This window comes from Erythrolamprus reginae, unplaced genomic scaffold, assembly GCF_031021105.1.
Source record: "Erythrolamprus reginae isolate rEryReg1 unplaced genomic scaffold, rEryReg1.hap1 H_1, whole genome shotgun sequence".
NCBI lineage: Eukaryota > Metazoa > Chordata > Lepidosauria > Squamata > Dipsadidae > Erythrolamprus > Erythrolamprus reginae.
In genome coordinates, this window is record NW_027248462.1 from 2,451,684 (window position 1) to 2,474,765 (window position 23,082).

At 41.6% G+C, this 23,082-nt stretch overlaps 1 protein-coding gene across 1 annotated transcript; it reads right to left on the reverse strand.

Annotated features, from left to right (window-relative positions):
- Positions 1 to 22,663, reverse strand: LOC139155305 (vomeronasal type-2 receptor 26-like). Its single transcript, XM_070730425.1, has 5 exons — positions 22,217 to 22,663; positions 16,677 to 17,528; positions 3,305 to 3,532; positions 2,485 to 2,611; positions 1 to 902 (listed from the first exon to the last, which is right to left on the reverse strand). The coding sequence occupies exons 1-5, from the start codon at positions 22,661 to 22,663 to the stop codon at positions 1 to 3; spliced, it is 2,556 nt and encodes an 851-aa protein (XP_070586526.1).
- Positions 22,664 to 23,082: the final 419 nt, after the last annotated feature.

The window sequence follows — 23,082 nt, forward strand, 5'->3', positions numbered from 1 at the left end:
TTAACTTTTTCTCTTAATGAGATATTCCCTATTATTTAGCTCTGGCCTAACAATGATTATGTAACATTTGGGAAAATATATACAAACAAGCAAGCCAGCACTGGAGGCCAAAATGGAGAAAACCTCCACAGCCACCATGTATTTGCCTTTGGTGCTCATGTAGGATGGAACAAAGGAGAGCCATACACTGCAGAAAATCAGCATGCTGAATGTGAGACATTTGGCTTCATTGAAACTGCTGGGGAGTTTCCGGGATAAAAAAGCAACAGTGAAACTGGCAGCTGCCAGAAAGCCCATGTAGCCTAGGACACAGTAGAACATGGTAGATGAGCCTTCATTGCAAAGCAATATAATTTCCTTAGTTTCTGAATGGGTGTCAATGTCAGGGAAAGGGGGAAATGTGAACACCCACACAAGACAGATTCCTGATTGAATAATGAAACCAGAGAGAACGATAGAAAGTGACAGTCTTCTTCCCACCCAGTTCCTCATCCTGGATCCTGGCTCGGTGGCCATAAAAGCCAGAACCACAGTGATAGTTTTTGCCAGCACAGAAGACACAGCCACTGAGAAGATGATGCCAAAACTAATTTGTCGGAGGAGACATATTATATTGTTAGGTACAAAAAGGAACTGCAGTGAGCAAAGGAAGCAGAGGAGGAGGGAGATTAGTAAAACATAGGTGAGATTTCGGTCATTAGCTTTAACAATGGGAGTATGGTGATATTTCAAAAATGTTGCCAGCACTACAATTGTGGAGAGAGAAAAGAAAATTGCCAGAATCACTAGACTTATTCCCATTGGTTCCTCATAGGATAGGAATGAAATTCTCTTAGGAAGACATGAATCTTGATTCTTATTTGGATATTGACCATCTGGGCAGTCTGAACAGTCATCCATATCTGGAATTGAAATATACATGCATTTAAATTTGTGTTTTTATTTATTTGTTTGTTTGTTTGTTTGTTTATTTATTTATTTATTTTATATGCCACTAACTCCAAAATGGACTCTGAACAGCTAACAACAGTCATAAATGTAATACAAGTAAAAAGAGCAATACATACATCAATAAAATCTACAGTGCCATAAAAAACTACTATATCATTAAAAAATACCCCATACATACTCACAGTCAATCCTAATTCCAGGCCTGCTGAAAAGGCCAGGTTGTAATACCGGTAGGGAGGAGATTATTGTTCTATTATTATTATTCCATTAATATTATGAAGATATGTATATCATAATATGACATATATGACATCCCAAACTCCATAACTTTAATCTTAGACTATCAACTATGACCTCAGCCCATTCCTAAGAGGTCTATAACAGTTTTAGGTTGTAAATCCCATCACTATCAGTTTGCATGCATGTGCAGAAATATCCCAGGTGGCGGTGGGGAGCCTCCCACTGCCACCTCTACCAATTCACCAAACCAGGAGCAACCCACCACTGGTCTGTAAGGAACATGCACAAGTGCACCAACATGTCTACAGTCCCTGTCTTATTGTCTCTTTATTTATATCTATTTCCTGTATTCATATAGAATAGAACAGAACAGAACGGAGTGGAGTGGGTGGGGTGGGGTGGGGTGGGGTGAGATGGAATGGAATGGAATAGAATAGAACAGAATAGAACAGAATAGAAGTAAAGACAGGTGGGTGTGAAGTTACAGAGAGCTGCTCCTTAAAAAAACATTCCCTAATTCGTAGCAGATGGTTTCTTGAGTATGAAATCTGTTTAGAATTGCAAGGAATAGTAGAAAATGAAGAAACCATCTGAGAGCATTTCACCAGGGCAGCCTTCATCGGCGCCATCTTGGAAAGTTTATACTCTGTTATCTTATACATGCTTGACAAATACAAACAAACAAACAAACAAATGCCTTTAATTTACCATTTGTTTGGACTATGACCCACTTTATTGTCTCCCGAAAGGGGGTGGAAAATCTGTGTGGCTGAATCTCTACCCACCAGCAGCCATTTTTGGCCTCTATACCACCCCATTTTGGAGGCTTTTTTGGATTGTTTTGGGGGCTTTTTTCAGCCTATATTTGAGTCTTTTTTCTGACCATTTAGAGACTTTTTTCAGCCCGTTTTTTAGACTTTTTAAGCTCTTTTTAAGGCTTTTCTTGTTTATTTTTAGGCTTTTTTGCCCATTTTTCAGCTTTTTTCAGGCCATTTATTGTCAACTCATTTCCCTATTACTCATGTGACACAGATTTTATGGAAGACCAAATAATGCACAATTATAGAAATGAGAAGATAATCCCAATGTGAGAGAAATTAGGAGTTTCAATATTATTTTAATCAACTCTATAATTGTTTGATTTGGGTTTTTTGTCAAATGCTGAACTCATTGCCTTAAGTCTTCTTTTCATTTGGTAAGGCAAACCTTCCTTCTGGAGACAGCAAAAACCAAGAGAATGCAAGTCAGCTTCCTGTGGAACCATAATATAACTTGCTTCATGATGTCTCTTACCCTTCTGGATTGATATTTTCTTTTTGGGACATGGATAACAATCATAGCAGCAAAATGGCTTTGACTCCTGCTTTTTTTTGTAATTACCAGGTGGGCAGCTCTCAGAACACACTGAAACAGGCAAGGTCTACCCGATAAGTAAAATAAGAAGGAAAACATTAGTGTTCACTCTAGTACTAAAAAGAAGATTTTAAAAATATGGTTGTTTGGGAAACACTGCATTAGAATAATGTATGATTAAATATTTTTCCTATAGCTTTCTTCAAGTTAACTACAATGTATGCATGGAAACTAAATAATATTTTTTAATATATTAGATAACACTACTTTTCAGATATATGTAATTCATATACTGTTTACAATTCTTTTCAGTTGTGGGAGACATTTATCAGTCTTCTATGTTAAAGGATGTAGAGGTGTCATTTAGATATAGGTAGTCCTAATTTACTGACCTCTTGATCAATGATTGTTCAATATTACAATGGTACTGAAGTGATTTTTGACTAGTCTTCAAAGTTGCAGCTTTCACAGTATTTCTGCAGTCACATAGACTTCATAGCCAGTTTCTGACAAAGAAAGTCAATAAGGAATCTGACAGGAAGTTTCATGCTGCAATTATCTAACTATTTAATATTCATATGGTGATTTCCTAACAATTGCACCTGGACATGGAGCTGTATGTTACCACAATCATGTTATGTTTCATTTTATGAATATGTATCCTTGCAAGAGAGATGTTGGTCCCAATTATGATTGGTAAAAAATAACTACCTGTATCATCCCAGTCATCCAAATGAAATCATCTACACTCAGAACATACTTGGTTGAAAGAGCTGGGCCAAGTGATGGATTCCTCATGAATGGTGAACATTTGGTCTTCAGTAGCCCAGGAATCCAGCTTCCCAACTTTCAATCGATAGAATGACTGGTTGGGGAATGTGATCCAGTTCTCAAGATCCAAACCTGTAACCAGTTCTCCTTTCTCATCAAATGAAATTTCATCTCCAACACTGTTGTTAAATGCAATTCTTTTCAAAAAGAAGTGTAACTGAATAGAGAAATAATTGAATATATTTATAAAAAGAAAAGAGTAGAGGAAAAGAAGAGCATGGTTAAGATACAGAATTATGTATCAGCTCAGAAAAGTTTACACAGGGGGATACTTCTTAATATGCAATGTTCTAGTGGTCCCCCTTATTTGTTTATGTTCTGCCTGACCGGCCTCAAGCAATGATTAACGGTCCAGGAAAGAAGGTCAGACACACACGTGCATAGTTAGTCAGCAAACTTGTATTAAACAGAAAAGAAAAGGCTAAAGAAAACTGTCCTTATTTTCAGGAGTAAAACACAGTTTGAGTTGAGCATGCAGCTAGGTACAAAGTTCATGAAAAAGCAAACAAATACAAAAGTCAAGTAGCATAAATGTTCCAAGAGTTCTCTAAATTCTCACGGCACAAAAGCAGCAGCTTGTCCCAGAGTTTTCAACTCCCACAACGCTGAGTTGAAATCCAAGAGCAGAAACTTCAAAGCAGGAACAACGACGCCACACAAACCACCCAGATAAACAGCCACAGTTTGCCTTGGCCCCTGTTCCCTTTTTATGCCTTTAGCCCTCATTAAGGGAACCACACCCAGCCCAGGTGCGCCTATCATGCCTTATCATACTTCTTAAAATGATCCCTTCTTTGTAAAGCTCTTCGGTTGCGTAAATTAATATATTGCCCTGCAGACGAACTGAATGAGGACAAACTGTCCGAAGAACTGCCAGCCAAATCCCCTGGGCTGTCTGCTGAATCCTCCTGGCTCTCTGCCACATCTTCCTGACTGTCTGCTACATCTTCCTGGCTGTCAGCCAGGCTTTCACAGTCACTGTGTGCTGCGTCTCCCCCATCTGTGGAGGCAACGGCTGGCCCAGGCCCAAACACAACAGTTTATATGTCACCATTGATCAAAAATAATTATATTGTAGTTATTGTGATAATTTAATAATAAAAGAAATCTAGACTCACCTCACCCAAAAGATCCCATGTATCAAGGAGATTTTAATTCTGAAAAATATTCAGATTTTGTTTGGAATGGGGGTTTATTTTACTTATAAATATAATATAATTTGCACTTCTTTTAGCAAGGAACAAAAGTAAATGTTTTAACTATTATATATGCAGATCAGAAAAGATTTAGATACAAACCTATAGTTATAGAAATAATATAATAGATATGATTATTGCAGCTGTAATTTTAGTTTAGCATCTGTCATTTCTGGGTGTCATAAAATTTTTTGGATATAATCTGTTACCAACAGACTACAGGAAAGGCCTTTTGCTACTATCCAAGTAGTCACCTAGGAGTTTGAAAATATGACAATCCAGAAAAGAAAAAATAATGAATTGCCTGTAACATTTTGAGTTGTGTTTGATTTAGGCTGTGTTTTTGAGACATTGAAATCTGAAATGGTATAGAGCTTCCTGCTTGAGCAGGTGGTTGGACTAGAAGATCTCCAAGGTCCTTGCCAGTTCTATTCTGATTGATTGATTGATATTAGTACAAGTAATTGTTGATACCATCTCTTTTAATGGAGAAGGTGCAATGCAGCAGTAATATTGGCTATTTAAGAAAGTGGTAGAGGGTGGTTTTTGTTGTTGTTTTGATGTAAACAAAAACCCTGTCAAACAATGGCTTGGACAGGTGCTGTTATTGCTTTTAAGATGTACTGTTATTATGGATCACATGCTGGTAGAGTTATTGCATAGGAATGTTATAATTTTTCAATGGTGCACAAGGATAGTCAGCTGATGTAAGAGCAGACTGAAGATACTATAGGACAGAGGTGTCAAACTGATGGCCTATGGGTCAGATGCATCATGTGCAGGCTACACCCATCCCAGCTCTGTGAAAGGAAACACATTAAGATACATCACATGATGGCAACTATTGTTGTGAGCTGCCCCAAGTCTCCGGAGAGGGGTGGCATACAAATCTAATAAATGATAATGATAATGATAATGATAATGATAATGATAATGATAATGATAATGATAATGATAATGATAATGATAATGATAATGATAATGATAATGATAATGATAATGATAATGATAATGATAATGATAATGATAATGATAATGATAATGATAATGATAATAATAATGTGATGTCACACATTTGACACCCATGCTGTAGGACAGTGTTTCCCAACCGGTGTGCCGCGGCACACTGGTGTGCCGCGAGACATGGTCAGGTGTGCCACGAGGCGGAGGCCAGCAAAGGTTGTTTTGAAAGTCGGCCCCCTCGCGCGCATGGCCTCTCCTCACTAATAGTGGCGGGCAATAGCCGGGGGAGGGGCGGCTTCTGCAAGTGGGAGCTCCAGGGCTGAGGCTTCCACTTGTGGCTGTCCCCGCCCGATCCGTCCTTCTCTCCGGCTTTCTTGGGGCGCGGACCCCTCTCACAGTCCCGCTTGGTCTTCTCGGCCACCGACATGCTGCGGGAAGCCCGGGAAAACCAAGCAGAGCGCCCAGGCCAGGCAGAAGAATGCCGCCGCCTTGCTATCCCGCTTCTCTCTGGCCATGTGGTTGTAGAAGCAAGCTCTCCCCCCTCACACGCACACTTTCAGCTGGGCAGGGGGCGAAGCCGACCCCCCGGCTGCCGGCGAAGGAGGTTCGCTCGAGCCTCAGAAAGGAGGCGGATTCAGGCAAAGAGCCCGGCGCAACGGGCGCAGCATTGGAAAGCGAGCGGGCGGTGGGGGCACTTCGCTTCTACCTTCCTGAGGCGCTTTTTTTGGGCTCCTTGTCCGGCGAGTTTCTGCCTTGCCTTGCCTACTTAACGTGGTGGGAGAGATGCTAATTCCCATCCCAAACAGTCCTTCTTTTCCCTCAGGAGTGGGTGGGCGTTTTGTCCCTGGCACCACGTCAGCAGCATCAGGAGGACAACAGATGACTAATCCCGCCAGAGAACAAGAGAGAGAAAGCATGAGAGAGAAAGAAAATAAGAGAGAGAACGAGAGAGAGCAAAAGAGAGAGAGAGAGGTGCTTTTTGAAGCATATGGTAAAAAGCACCCAAATAATAAGAAAACCCCCCCAGCCCACACCTGTTTTTGAAAAGAATAAAAGAGGGAAAAAAACCAGCCCTCAACTGTTTTTGGAAATGGTTCGAGTGTGTATACACACACACGCATAAAGGGGGGAGAGAGACAGGGATGGAAAAAGAGGAGAAGTGAGAGGGAGAAGGAATGAGGGAAAAAGGGAGGAAGAGAGAGAAATGAGAAACATGAGAGAGAAAAGGGGGAAAGACAGGAGAAGTACCCAGAAATGAGAGAGCGGTATAAATTTGAGGAGGGATGATTGGTGATTGACTGTATTTATAAGAGGATGTTACATGGGATTGTATATATGAGGGGGTTATTTATTTATGTATGTATGTATGTATGTATGTATGTATGTATGTATGTATTTATTTATTTATTTATTTATTTATTAGATTTGTGTCATTTTGGTTGGTGGTGTGCCCCAGGATTTTGTAAATGTAAAAAATGTGCCGCGACTCAAAAAAGGTTGAAAATCACTGCTGTAGGAGATGCGAGATAACTTCCTCATTTGATTTAGATAGCAGTCCACTTGGGTTGGCAGAAAATTGTTTCTCGATATATGTCTCTTAAATGAGGTATTTTAATTGGAGCAGAATTGGAAAGTTTGTTATATTTCTAGAACCTTAGAAAAAGATAGAAACTCTATAGAATGTATTATATAATTAGTAGCATGCATTCTGAAACCAGGTAGGTAGCTGGATTCAACTGGAAAGGTTGTGGGTACTTACCTGATATGCCCCTTCTCATAGGGTGGAGCTAGTCTCTCTTTAGCCAATCAGGACAGAGTCAGAAGTATAAAAACACCTCTATACCCTCGTGCCCCCTATTTTGATGAGGGACAATGTATAGATTAACTGGGTTCTCCCAAACCTCCACTACTAACCATCCTATAATTGTCCATCCAGGTGAAAAACAAGGGAGGGACTTGGAGGCTAGCTCTACCCTACAAGAAGGGGTGTATCAGGTGAGAACCAATGCCATTTCTCCATCATGGGTGGAGCTAGCCTCCAAGAATGGTTCATATCAAAGCCTAGTGTCCTCTGGGAGGGTCAATCAATACTGACTTGGATCCCCTCAATCTGGACCACCTGTCCTAATACCCACTGGCCAAACAAAGCCTCCTCTGAGGCAAATATGTCCAGTTTATAGAGGCAGATGAATGGCGACGTTGAGGACCAGGTGGCCATATAACAAATATCTTCAAAGGAAGCCCATGAAGACCAGGTGGTAGAAGTTTCCACATTGTAGGCAGAATGGGCTGCTACAGCAGACGGTCTTGGCAAAGAGAAATAGTCATAAGCCAAGGAGCCAATGATGCACTGTGGCAGATGAGGCCTTCCAACTGAGAGAGGTCAGCTGAAAAGACACAAAGAGGGCCTCAGATTTATGGAAGGAAGAGTACATAAGTATCGAGTCCTCGGAGAGGGGCGGCATACAAATCTAATAAATTATTATTATTATTATTATTATTATTATTATTATTATTATTATTATTGAGAGCCCTTCACACATCCAACAAGTGCCAGCGTGCTTCCACTTGGGTAGCACAATTTCCTGAGCCCTGTGCAAATAGGAGTTCACCTTCAGGATGAAGTTGGGGTCAAGCCAGAGGACCATCCTAACCTGGTGGAACATGCAAAGATTCCCTTGCAGGGACAAGGCAGTGAGCTCCGAAATTTGCCAAGCCCTAAGTCATAGCAATGAGCACCTTGTATATAAGATGATGTAAAATGGAAGTGGTCAAAAGTTCAAAGGGATACCCCAACAGAGCCTGTAGGACCCTTGACAGATCCCAGGTTGCTGTGTACCGGCAGTGGGGAGATGTTGGAGACACCCTTAATGAACCTGCAGAGTAGAGAATGGGTGGCCAGAGAATCCAGAGACCTGCAGGAGAGCACCATGGAGAGTGCTGCAAGTTGTTGGTGGAGTGTGTTCAGAGCCAAACTCTTGGCCAGGCCCTGGTGCAGGAACTGCAGGATGTTGACAATAGATAAATTGACTGGAGAGCACCCTGCGAGCTCACACCAGTCATTGAAAAACTTCCAGGTGCCTAATATATGCAGTTTGTGGAAGGCCAGCATAATTTAGATTATGTCCTTGGGAACCTCGTTGTGCTGCGGAATGAACCATTCAAGTGCCAGGCAGGCAGTTGTAACCAGCACATATCAGGATGCTGGTCTGACTCCTGGGCAAGTGACCACTCTGTTGGCAGGATCCTCTGAGAAGGGTGCACTGACAGGAACTTCAGATCTGCAAACCAGGCTCTCCTATACAAATGTGGAGACAGAAGAACCACCTTGCTTTCTCCTGCATGATCCTCCTGATAATCTTAGGGATCAAGGGCATAGGAGGGAATGCCTACAGAAGGCCACAGGGCCAGGGGCAGTGAACAGCATTAAATCCCTTCTGCCACATGAGTCCAATATATGATGATGAACCATGGTAGCTTGGCATTCACTGGGGTGGCGAAGAGATCTATGACTGGCAGAACAAAGCAGCTCACCAGCAGCTGGAATTAATCTAGATGGAGGCTGCATTCCCCTTGATTGATCTCATTTCATCTAAGCCAGTCTGCTGTTACATTGCTTACTCCAGAAATGTTCTCTGCTACCAGAGACTGCAGGTGGCGCAATACCCAGAGATGCAATCTTTTCACCTCAGCCATCAGCCATCTGGACATTATTCCCCTTTGCCAGTTTATGTGGGCCTTTGTGGTGACATTCTCTATTAAGACTATCACATGTTGACTGGACAGGAACAGTAGGAACTGACAAAGAGCCAATTACATGGCCTCCAGGAGATTGATGTTCATGGATGTCTCCACAGGGAACCAGGTACCCTGAGCTATATCTGACAATACATAACCCAAGATGCTGGCATCAGTGGTCACTGTCAGTCTGTGGGGCTCTAGGAAACAAGATCCCTTGTTTATGGCCAGTGATGTCCACCATTGGAGGGATTCCCAACAGTGGCTGAAACCTGGACCCTGGCCGGGAAAGTGCTGTGGCCCAAGTGTTGAAATGGAAGAAGAAACCATTGGAGGTCTTTGGAGTGCAAGTGAGCCCAAGGTGTAATATGGATGGCTTTCCCAGGAGGGAGGACAATTAGTTCAAGGGAACCACATTTTGCTACTGGATCTGAAGAATCGGGTCTGATAGATTTCTCTCCACTCCAAGGACAGGTACACCCTGCAATACAGAGAGACGATAATGGCCCCTAAATGAGTAAGCCTGGTGGATGGGGATAGCTGGCTTTTACCCCTGTTAACCAAGAAATCATGGAGATGGAAGGTGTCCAGTGTTATCCGGATGTCCCATTCTGTCTGGGGTGGAGAGGATGATTGGATGAGGATGTCATCCAGATAACACTGAACCCTGATCAAAGTGGACTTAAGATGGGCCAGTAAGGCACCCAAAACCTTTGTAAATACTTTTTAAATACTATTGAGGATAATTACATGGAAGTACTTGTAATACACCCCTGAATAATAGAATCTCAGGTATTGGTGGTGAGATTCCCTGATCAGAACATGGAGCTAGGCTTCTGATAGATTTATGGAAGATAACAGATCCCCTTGTCTAATGCCAGTGAATAGACTGCAGGGTGTGCATCTTGAATATTTTGTGAATGGTGTACCTGTTAAGGCATTTCAGATTGAGAATTACTCTCTGTCCACTTGAGGATTTTGGCACCACAAACTACATGGAGCCCCTACTGGTTCACAGACACCTATTAGATGGCACAGATGTCCAGCAGATGCTGAATGGCTTGCCTCATGAGGACCCTCTTGGTGGCTTTCAAGGGCAAGGTGTAGTGGAGGAAAAACCTCAGAGGAGTAGAGAGGAATTTGGGCAAGAGACCCGATAGGGTTAGGGTTTCCCAGACCCAGGTATCGTTGGTGATCTCCTTCCACCAACTGGCAAAGAGCACCAGTTGACTCCCAATTGGAGGTTTTGGATCAAAATTACTTGTACCGGCAGAAAGGGCCACCACCGGCTCCTCAAAAGGGCCATTTGAATTGAGAAAGGGCCACCACCGGCTCCTCAAAAGGGCCATTTGAATTGAGAACCCCTAGTGGGATGGTCTAAGGGAGGCCACTGACATCCCCCAAAGTGCCCCTGATATCACCCATAAGACTGCTCTGAAACCCTTGGGGTTCACTTGGAGAAGAAGGCTGGTCTTTGGGCAGACTTCCCAGTACAAGATGGGAGAATCTTCTTTTTATCTTTAGATTCCATCACTATGAGATCTAGAGCTGTTCTGAAAAGGGACTGACTTGAAATGGGGACAGATGCAAGTCACCTTGTGGTGAAGATCCATGAGCCTGCCCTTGAGCCAGTGCATCTGATGGGCTACCGCAGCTGATCCTATGGCCCGAGCAGCAAAATGGGCTGTCTGCAAGCTGGAATCCAAGATGAACTGGGCGTTCCCCAGGAGCTCCTGGTGAACTTGTTTGTTCTCAGCTGTCAGGTGCTCTTGCAGCACATGCAGCCATTTGAGTGAGGATCAGCAAAAGAAGAATATTTGGTGGCTGCCCTAACCATCCAGTCCACTGAAACTGCCATTTCAGTTCAGCAGTCCTCCAACCGAAGGAGTTCCTAGGTGTCCTCTGGCATTTGGGCTAGATTTGGACTGTGGAATAGATCCACAGTGCTCGTACTACATTGTTCACAGAGACCTCTGGAGCAATGTTCCCTCTAATTTTTTTGGGGTGGTGGTGGAAAAGTATAGTGTTTGAGTTGCAGTCCCCTTGGGACTGGGCGGCATAGAAGTATAAATGAATGAATGAATGAATGAATGAATGAATGAATGAATAAACAAACAAACAAACAAACAAACAAACAAATAAATAAATAATCCCTTCTTTTTTATTAAAAGAAATTAATAATAAAACAAAACCAAAATCTATTACTATTAAAATTAAAACAACCAGCAAAACCAAAAACATAACTATCAATAAAAACAGGTGAGGGCTGGGGGTTTTTTCTCTGTCATTATTTAAGTGCTTTTACCATATGCTTTAAATCAAGAGTCACTTCTCTCTGTTTCACTCTCTTTCCTGTCATTCTCTGCCTCAATTCTCTCTCTCTTGTTCTCTTTCTCTCTTGTTTTCTTTCTCACTCTTTCTCTTTTGTTTCTCTCTCTCTCTTTCTCTCTCTCACACACTTTCTCTCTCTTGTTCTCTCCTTCTTGTTCTCTCTCTTTCCCTCTCTCTCTCTTTCTCTCTATCTTGCTATGTCTGTTGCTCTCTCTTTCTCTCTCTCTTGTTTTCTCTTTCTTCCTTTCTTCTCTGCAGAGACCGGTGAAGGTTTTTATTTTGAATGGTGGGGAGATGAGGAGCGTGTGCGCACACGCGCCCGACATTCCAAATCACCCTCGCCTGCCTCCACAGAGAAGAACGCCCACCCCGCCTCTCCTATATCCCCTTTGCCAGCAGCCGGGTTGAAAGCGCTCTCAGCAAAGGGACTGTGAAATGGGCGGGGTGGGCATTCTCAAAGCGGCTAGCGGCTGGATCAGGAGGACAAGAAGTCGCAGCCATCAGCACCGCTGCAGCCAACCCTGCGGGAGGAGCCGCACTCCAAGGTGGGAAGTGGAGGAGGATAAAGAGGGGCAGATCAGGCGGGAAGGCAGGGGGAAGTGGTGAGAAGCCAAGGGTGTGAGGGGGCCGGAGGCACTGGGGGGCAGGCAGGAGCGTCCGTGGCCATGGCACCTTGTGAGGCCTTGGAAAAGGGTGCGCGGGGGGTTGTTTTGGGGCATGCGGCCGGGCACCTTAGAGGGTACATTGCTCTGGAGGCCGGTGGTTCTGGTCCCAGGTCATCATCTTCTGACATTTGGAGTTCTCCTTGGTCAGATTTCTCCTCAGACAGGCGGTCCTCCCCTATGTCCTCCAGAGAGTCCAGGGAATCCTGGGGCAAACAGGCCTCCAAATCTAGCCCCCTCTGGACAGTGCCTCGGGTGTCAGCTGAGTGTGACTGTTGAAGTAGATGGTAAAGTAAGGGGGGCTTGAGGAGAACCCATCATGGCCCTGCTGCCCACTTCTATGCCCGTAGAAGTTAATTCTATCTTGGACTATCCTGGTTGCCAGGGGGTCCTGAGTTGGGGGGGGTTGACCCTTGCCTGACCACTATGTCACTGGTAGGGAGTGAGAAGCCACAGACATCCACACCTGTAAGACAAATATTGATATTTTCTAGTGATAACAAATCACTAGACAATGTTTGATGGGTGTTAGTGACACTGTTCATCACACACAGCCTTTTTTAAAGAAGAAAACCCCTGTATAACTGCAATGGAGGGATTCTCCCTGTGTCCATATTCCTGCCCTTGCCTAGAGGTGCTTCCTCCTTGGGGGATGGTCCTATGAGTTGATTTACTAATGGTTTTAGGCAGTGAAGGGCTATCAAAAATTTTACTACTACACTGTGGGCATGGCTTTTGCAGGATGCCCTGCATTTTATTTCAACATCTTTCATTGCAAACTGGATACTCTGGGGTATAGCTCCATTTTTGCTACCCCACTGCATTCTCCCCATCCAGGCAGCAGCCCAATCCTGGCTTTAGGATGGGCTTTCTCCCCCTGGGAGCCAGACTCCTCCATTAAAGCAGCTGATGGTTTGGCCTTGACAATGGATGATCGGGGCACTGGGGAGGGAGAGGTGGCCTTGTTTGTTGACTCCTCCCCTCTACTGACCTTTCCAGTTTTAGTTTTGGCTTTCCCTCTGCCACTGCATTCAGCCATTGCCTAAATGTGCAGCTGTGAGGGAAAGTGAGTCATTCTGCTTGCCTCTTGGAGCGTCAGGATACTGAAGAGGATGGAAACAGTATCAGCTGCTCAATCTGTGTGTGTACAGGCTCAGAGTGTCAGCAAGAGCGATGGTGACATCAGCAGGTGGAACATCACGTGGGCCCAACAGTCAGCTGTTCCTGGGTAGCACGAGTGGCAGCAAAGTACTCTTTGAAATAAGCAAAGACAGGATCTGGCAGCTAATGGAGAGCAAGTGACAGACGAAATGGCCGTTGCGGCCAAGATTGAAATCAGCAGGCCTGGTAAGTCTCTGAGCATTCATATTCAATTATGTTGGGGGCTGAACATAGAGCTGAGTCTCAGGGCCCTCCTGCTTATACTATTACCATCCATAACTAGGTCCCAAATAATTATTTACAAGTGAAGTGTTAATCTGGCTAGGGATCACAGGCTCTAGCTGGAGGGAGAGGCATGGTGGCCTGTCAAGCTTGAGGCTTCTGTGACTTCTCCTCCAGGCAAAGCAATCCTCTCCCCCTACTTAGTATCAATGAAGTACAGGCCAATAACCTGATCTGGTGCCAATGACAGGCTTGCACTTGCTTCCTCAGCAGCGGTAATTCGCACTTCAGAAGTCAGACAGGCTTTCAGCTGGAATTGCTCCTTTTTCCTCACTATGACAGATGTCACTGATAGAAAACTCACAGAAATTTTGAAATCTGAAGAGATTGAAGTTAGACAGAAAAGTTTATATCCTCCAAGGATGGGAGAACACAAGTTCTTTATGTCTAGGACCAAGTCAAAAGAGGGAGTGTGAGGGTACAGGTGCTTTTATACTTCTGACTCAGTCCTGATTGGCTAACGGGCAGTGTCTTCCCATTCTTGAAGGCTAACCCCAACCACTATGGAGAAAGTCAACTTCAAGGGCATAATTGAAAATGTGAAGGTTTAGTCTGAAGGCTGTTTCAGCCAGGCACAAACTTTGATTTCTAATCTTTTGAACAATGGGTAAGAAGGTATCCTTCAGGCTCAGTGCTGGAAAGGAGATATTTATACTATACATAGAAAGTATGGTCATTGACCAAACTCTACCATTCCTTTCCAGGACTATCCATTCAACAGGATACATTTCCATATCATCTCACAAGAATCTGAATTGGGATTTATAGGGGCTTCCTCAGTGTTTTAGTTCTGGTTATCTCCAACTAAAAATAAAAATATAACCAACTAAAAGCAGTTTCTAGCACTTTTTCAGTTGCCTAGGTTTCTTCGTGATTAGCACAACCACATTCTTGTAGGAGCAGACGATAGAAGCATGCTTTATGCTGATTATTTGGGTGTGATGTAGTTACCCTCCAAATTAGGGCATGAGAAGTAATTTTTGCAAGGATTAGTTGCTTCTCATTAGCTGATTAATGGAATGATTGTAATTGTGTTTCTGAGTGGTGGAAGATAAGGTACCAGGGTGTTATTTGAACTCAAAGGGTGTTGTGGTTAGCTCTGGCCCAACTCCTGCCCCAAGGACTGTGGATGTGTGGGAGACATCCACATGCTGCAGGCCTGTTTTGCCCCCGGTGGAATCTGCTGATGAAGGCTCCTCTGACCAAGAAGACATGAGTGACAGGGAGGGGCCGAGTGTGGCAGACAGCTCAGAAGGAGATAAATTATCTCCTTGGATTCAGAACAAGAGTTAATGATACAGCCACGCATGCGGAGAGCGACGCATAGGCAACAACAACTGAGATATTATTATCAAAGAAAATGAGGCCACCTGTGGTTGGGTAGGGCTGTGGTTATTAGTGAGGCTGCTATAAATAGCAGCCTGTGGGTTTGGCCATTGTGGAGGATTATCTGATCGCTGTGTTTCGTGACTGCTTTACTAACTTTGACCTTTTGTGTGCTGATTTTCCCCCACTTTGAAACTAAGCCAGAGCAAAGTGTGTTTCACTTTGTGAAAGAAGAAGGACTGTGAATTGCCTCATAGCTGCAAGCTAAGTATCACAGAACTGATCAGAGACTAGTACAAATTACCGGTTTGTTTGGAGACGAGTGCTCTTTGCTATACCAAAAGAGGGCTTAGGTTAAGTGAATTTTCCTTGTAAAGAACATTGTTTTGAATTTTCAAATGTGTGTGTGTCTGAAATTTGTACCTGTGAATTTTTTGGGAGGAGTCTACCAGAGAGCCCGACAGAACAAAGGGTGGGGGTGAAATGGAGTGGAATGGATCAGACATTAGAATAAAATTTATCAAGTGAGCGATGGTTGTTAAACAGCATTGGGAAATTAGTTTCCATAAAAAAAATCAAAAGTAAACTTTGGTCTTTTTGTATTAGATTCTCTCTTCTATTTAACTTTGAACCTGTACTAATAGGACTGTCGATGTCTGTCCATAGACACTGGCAGGATTTTCTTTGCTAACTTTGCCTACTATTCTGTCATCCCTCTTGTGGGTCTTAGATATGTTTCCTAAACCTTGGTTGTTAACTAAATCTTGTTATCTCATAGCTGTAGTACACACAGCAACATGTAATACAGTTAAATATTATCAAAATGAAAAGTTGTCTAAAAACTCATCCCTGAAGATTTTGACCCTTCTTTTTTATTATGTTAAATGGAAAGGATAGTGAAGATGGTAAATCTAAAGCATTTGAGCATCTCATATAACAGCCATTCATCTCAGGGAATTCCTTCCTCTTCTGCACCTAATCTTTTTCTTTTAAACCAGTCCCTAGTTCAACATCTCTCCAAAACCTCTTCTTTCTCTCTTCTGTTTTTTCTTATTATTTTTTCATCATTCTGCATCTCCACTAATTGATTTTCTAATGCTGATACTACAGTCTTAAAACTCATTGATTGTTCATTCAAAAGCCAGAAAATGAATATTCTTATTTAAATTCCTGTATCCTATGTTGTCTTCTCATTCCTCAGAAGCATTTTCATCTAGAAAAAACATATAAGAACTCTTTCATCTTCTAAAATGATTATAGCTTTCCTACTGTTTTTCTGAAAGTTGCCTCCTTTCTTTTTGTAATCCATAGTTCACTTTCTCAGTATAATTTATCCTCTTTCCCTTTCAAAGAATAGCTGCATTCATGACTTTAGGCTGATAATGTTTTTGGGAGAAATGATTTTTGGCTGTGTTCCAGAAAGGTAGGAATCTAATTTGAACAAATTGCTCAGGAAAGGATTTTGACAGGAAGAGAGTCTGGAAAATCAAGGCAGGAAAAACTTCAACAATCCTTCAAGAATAAAGAAGGAATAAAAAAGGAAAGAATTACAGAAATTCCTACCTAACCTCACAGAAAACTGCCGCTTCTGATCTGCTATTGACATCTCATTCCCAGCTTATTTCACTACTTATAATATTACCTGCCATGGCTGTACATCCTGAAAATTAGATTTCTTGCCACTCAACCTTCTTATATATTGTTGTTTATGCACTTGTAAGGTATGTAAAGCATGTGCCACAGCATATACTGCATTATATATGCTGTAACTGGGACTGGTCATCCTCATTTCAAAAAAAGCCCCAGGAAGGATCTCCAGTTTCTCTTTTCCAGTGCAGATACCCTCGTGATGTTCATTCTCGGGTGGGTCTGGAAATACACAGCCAAATGCATGTTCCCATATATCTTTAAGGAAACCATCTTGGGGAAAGAATGAGAAATGGTTTCTTGTCTCAAGAAAATGCTGAAATTCTTTAACTTCATTTGAGTAAACTGCAAAGGAGAGTGCACCATGGAGCACTTGGATATCCCAGCTCTTCTGATAAAAGAATGATGCAAGACCCATTTGGGAAGCAACAATCCACACCTTACCTTTTGGCTTCATAGAAACCATTTCCATTTCAGGCAGATATAACAACCACCTCAAATGTAAAACATATTTTTCTTTGATTATCACAACATTAGCTTTGCTGTTAATGAAACAATGAAATATCTCCACAAACCATTTCAGTCCATCATCCACATTACTGAAATAAATTGTCCTGAACTGCTCTAAGAAAGCAATACAGATACCATGAAGAGAAAACCATGAAAAAATCAGTTGTTCAAATTTTGCTCCACCATCTCCTTTCATAAGAATTCCAATCCAAGTCCATTTAAAGTGGACAAGTAGCTGAAGGATTCCTCTAAAATAGAAGTTTTCATCTGGAACCATGTGATAATAGAAGGGGATATCCGTTTTACCATTTATATTTGGAGGAGAGCCATATAAGAGCTATACAAATAAATACACGGAAAAATGATTGACAAAATCAATATGTATTTTCTGCAAATAAAGAGTTCTAAAATGTCTCAGAATATGCTCTCAAACAATTTATGTCCATGAAATATTTGTGAAAATACATTTGGGATAAATGATTGCTGAGTTCCCCTTCATCTTCACAATTCAATGATTCTCTGGATTTCTTTTGTTTTTGTGTATTATTTTTTTTTCTTCAACAATAAAAATAATTTCATGAATGAATATTCTTGATCCAAAATGGCGCTGATGGAGGCTGCCTCGGTGAAATGCTCTCAAATAGTTTCTTCATCTTCTACTATTCCCTGCAATTCTTAATAGATTTCATACTCAAGAGACCATCTGCTAAGAATTAAGAAACGTTTCCTTAAGGAGCAGCTCTCTGCAACTTCACCCCCCCACACACACACCTGCCTTTACAAACACAGAGGAGATTTTAGCACAGGAGAAAGCCATTTCCTGGCAACCATGGATCACCCAAAACAAACACAGCTGGCAGAGATAAAGACATAAAAGGGCAGGAATTTTAAATAGACTTAAGAACAAGGGAATTTTTAAAAAATGCTCCCTTCAATCTTTCTTATCAGGACAGGAAAGAAGAAGGAGGCTTGGCACTTCCAATCTGGAAAGATTACTATATTGCCGCATCTCTATCATGGATGAGAGTTTGGATGAGCCTATCTAATACCAGACTACTTAATCTAGAAGGTCATGACCTCCATTTAGGATGGCATTACTATTTATGGGACGAAAAACCCCAGACCCACAAATATTTTACCAACCATCTGATTAGGAAATCGTTAATATATACTTGGAAAAAAATTAAGACAAAACTTTATAAAGGAATCCCATTATGGTACGCTCCACTAGAAGCATATGTGCATCCCAATTTTCATAAAAAAAACAATATAATAAGATACAAGGACATAATAAACTCTAATGGTGAAATCAGATCTAGGACAGAATTAGAAAATCTTGGTCAAAAAACAGAATGGTGGGAATACTTGCAGATACAAACTAAATTTAATAAGGATAAAAGCAAACCCGGAATAATAAAAAAATGCTCCACTAGACAAATTATGCACAGGACCCCAAGAACAATTAATCAAGAAATTTTATTCTTACTTAAACTTTAACGAATTGGATAATATTAATACAAAAATTAACGTAAAACAGTGGAATCTGGACCTTAAAAAAGAGATTAAAGAAGATGAATGGCAACTACTCTGGAGTATAAATTTCAAACTAACCATTGCCACGTCTTACAAAGAGAACTTAATTAAAATGTTTTAAAGGTGGCACATTACTCCGATAAAATTAACAAAACTAAACAATAAACTTTCACCATACTGTTGGAAGTGTCACCAAGAGATTGGCACCTATTTCCACCTATGGTGGCAATGCACAAAAGCCCAGAAGTTCTGGAATATAATTGGACTCTGGATCGATGAAATATTAAATTTGAAAATTGAAAAAAAAACCGAATGCTTCCTTCTAGGTATTATTAAACAAAATTTGTCTAAAACCCAAATACATCTAATTGTCCACTTAGTTACAGCAGCTAGACTAACCTTTGCACAGTGGTGGAAAAACGAGGATATACCTTCGAAAGATGCAATAATCAAAAAAATCAAATACTGTGCAGAGATGACAAAATTAACTATACTAGTTAGGAATGAAACAATATCCTTATTTAATAATTGCTGGGATCCCTTTTACAATTGGTTAGAGAAAAAAGAGACCACCACGTTACATAATTGAAATGATGGTTACAAACTCAACCAGATACAAATCCGATATATAGTTTTCTCATATTTCTTGCTATAGTGATAAGAGACTTTAGAAATATATGTACAGAATATTCACTACTAAATCTTACAATCTCTATATTTAGATTAATTCAACGCCAGTATTTAAATACTCAGATGGCTAACCTGATATTAGGGAATGAGCTAATAAATTAGGAACTGGTTCCCGCTTTCAGTACAGCTTCTCCGGATATTCGCCTACTCTTTTACTTTCTCTATTTTCCCCATTTCCTCTGTTCTCTTTACTCTCTCCCCTCTTTTTCTACCCCCCTCCTTTCTACCCCTCCTTTTTTCTGTATAAATGTCTATGTTCACAAATTGTTATACCATGCTAAGACTCAATTGGTTTTTGTATTGACTTTTTATGTTTTGTATATTTGTTAATAAAAAATTTAAAAATAAAAATAAAAAAATCTTTCTTATCAATTGATGTTCACTTGCAAACAAGATGAATAAAATATTGCTTTTAAACAGATGCAATTCTGAGTTTCACAACGCATCTGCACTATACTTTACTGAAACCTGGCTAAACGAGGAAATTGATGATAATAGTATGCATATATAGTGAAACCTTGACTAACAACCATAATTTGTCCTGGAATGTTGGTCATTAGCTGAAATGTTTGGTATCCGAAACAATTTTCCACATAAGAAATAAAGGAAATGGATTTAATTGGTACCCAGCCTTTATTTCTTGTGGGGGAAATTGATCCCTCATTTATCGCGGGTGTTCCATTGCAGGGCCACCCGCAATGAAGGATTTTTTCTCTCCCCCCACACCCAATGTCCCTCCCTCCCTCCCCCATTCCTTATCTCTTTACCTCTTGTCTCTCTGCCTTCATCTCCTCGGCAGGCAGGCACTGATTTTGCTGGTCCCAGGGGGGCTTCTCTTTGAGGTCAGCGGTGGTTGTAATGGCTGCAGTGGTGGCTGCAGTGGCTTCTTTTTGAAGACAGTGGCAGGGGTGGGGGAAGGGTCCTGGGGGCCTGGGGGCCTGGGGGCCTGGGCATGGATGTGATGTTCCTGGTGCTGCTGCTCCTCAAAAGGAAGCTGCCGGAGCTGCCTCAGCAGTTACCGCCACTGCTGGGACCAGCTGGTGGTGGCAGCAGTGATGGTGGCATAAGTGCTGAGGCAGCTCTGGCAGCTTCCTTTCGAGGAGCAGCAGCACTGGGAACATCACCTTCATGCCCAGGCACCCAGCCCCCCCCCGCTGTCCTCAAAAAGAAGGCACCAGAACCACCGCCAGAATTGCCACCACCACTGCTGTCCTGAAAGAGAAGCCTCTCCCCCCCCCCCCCCCCGGGACTGCCTTGTCATAGCCAAAGTGACGATTTGTTGTTCCCCTGGCGAGAAGACGAAGGCAGAGAGGCAAGAAGTAAAGAGGTAAGGAGAGGGGGGGAGTGTGGGACAATTGGGTGTAACATTTCGAATAACAACCAATTTTTTTTGTTTAGACTCTGAATTTTTGTTCAGTATCTGGTGCAAAGTTTTGACAAAATTTTTGGTTGTTATCCAAGGCATTCGTTAACTGACGTTCCACTGTACTGGTGTTATAGATATTTCACGCAGATAGGAATGCAGAATTATCAGGGGGGGATGAGGAGGCTCATGTATATATATCAACAACAGCTGGTCTCAGGACATCACCATTATACACAAATTCTGTGATGAAAATTTGGAGTCTTTAATTATGAATTGCAAACCTTTTAATTCTCCTCAAGAGATTAATTCTTTCTTAATATCTGCGATTTATGTCCCTCCACAGGCATCTGTAAAAAGGACACTAAGAAATCTAGCTGTTAAAATTATGGAGGCTGAAGCCAAATACCCTGATTCACTGGCCATTATTTTGGGAGATTTAAACAAAGCAAACCTAAGAGATGGTTTACCAAAATACTTTCAACATTTAAATTGTTCCAATAGAGGTAATAGAAACATAGAAGATTGATGACAGAAAAAAACCTCATGGTCCATCTACTTTGCCCTTATACTATTTCCTGTATTTTATCTTTGGATGGATATATGTTTATCCCAGGCACGTTTAAATTCAGTTACTGTGGATTTATCTACCACGTCTGCTGGAAGTTTGTTCCAAGTATCTAATATTTTCTCATGTTGTTTCTGATCTTTCCCCCAATTAACCTCAGATTGTGCCCCCTTGTTCTTGTTTCCTATTATAAATACTACCCTCCTGAACCTTGTTTAACCCTTTAACATATTTAAATGTTTTGATTATTTCACCCCCTTTTTTCTGTACTCCAGACTAAACAGATTAAGTTCATGAAGTCTTTCCTGATAAGTTTTATGCTTAAGACCTTCCACCATTTTTGTAGTCCATCTTTGAACCCGTTCAATTTCATCAATATCTTTTTGTAGGTAAGGTCTCTAGAACTGAACACAGTATTCCAAATGTAGTCTCAGCAGTGCTCTATATAGTGGGATCACAATCTCCCTCTTCCTGCTTGTTATACCTCTAGCTATGCAGCCAAGCATCCTACTTGCTTTACCTACCGCCCGACCACACTGTTCACCCATTTTGAGACTGTCAGAAATCACTACACCTAAATCCTTCTCTTCTGAAGTTTTTGCTAACACAGAACTGCCAAAACAATACTCAGATTGAGGATTCCTTTTCCCCAAGTGCATTATTTTACATTTGGAAAATAGTAAACGGCAGTTTCCATTGCTTTGATCATTTATCTAGTAAAGCTAAGTCATTTACCACATTACAGATGCCTCCAGGAATACCAACCCTATTGCACACTTTAGAGTCATTGGCAAATAAGCAAACCTTCCCTACCAAACCTTCCCCTATGTCACTCACAAACATATTTTAAAAAATATGACCCAAAACAGACCCTTGTGGCACACTGCTTGTAACTACTCTGCTCAGAATGCTCACCATTAACAACAACCCTCTGATATCTATGCTTCAGCCAGCTGCAGATCCACTGAACTATCCAGGGATTAAGTCCACTCTTCACTAATTTATCTATCAGTTCTTTTTGTGAGACTGTATCAAAAGCTTTGCTGAAGTCCAGATAGGCAATATCCATGGCACCACCTTCATCCAACACCTTTGTGACATAGTCAAAGAAATCAATGAGATTAGTCTGACATGATTTGCCCTCAGTAAAACCATGCTTGTTTGGGTCCAATAAGTTACTGGTTTTTAGATGCTGATTTACCCTCTTTTTGAGTAGAGTCTCCATCATTTTAACTACAACTGATGTCAAGCTAACTGGTCTGTAGTTACCAGATTCTTCTCTACTACCCTTCTTGTGGATAAGCACAACATTGGCCATTCTCCAACCATCAGAAATGTCTCCTGTTGAAAGAGATTGGTTAATATCTTAGACCATTGCTACACAACAATTAAAAAATGCTTATCGTTCCTTATCAAGAGCAGCTGTGGGCCACTCTGATCATTGCATGATTCACCTTTTACCTGCTTACAATTAAACGAGTGAGGACCAGGACTGAAGAAGCAAAGTTAAAGCTACAGGCTTGCTTTGACTTCACAGACTGGAATGTTTTTAAATACACCTTTGCAGACCTAGATGAACTCACAGATACTGTAGCATTATATATCAGCTTCTGTGAAGACCTATGTGTAACAACCAGGAATTTGCAAATATACAGTAACAATAAAGCTTGGTCCAGAGCCAAACTCATGCAGTTACATCATTCCAAAGAAGAAGCCTACAGAAATGGTCATAGAATG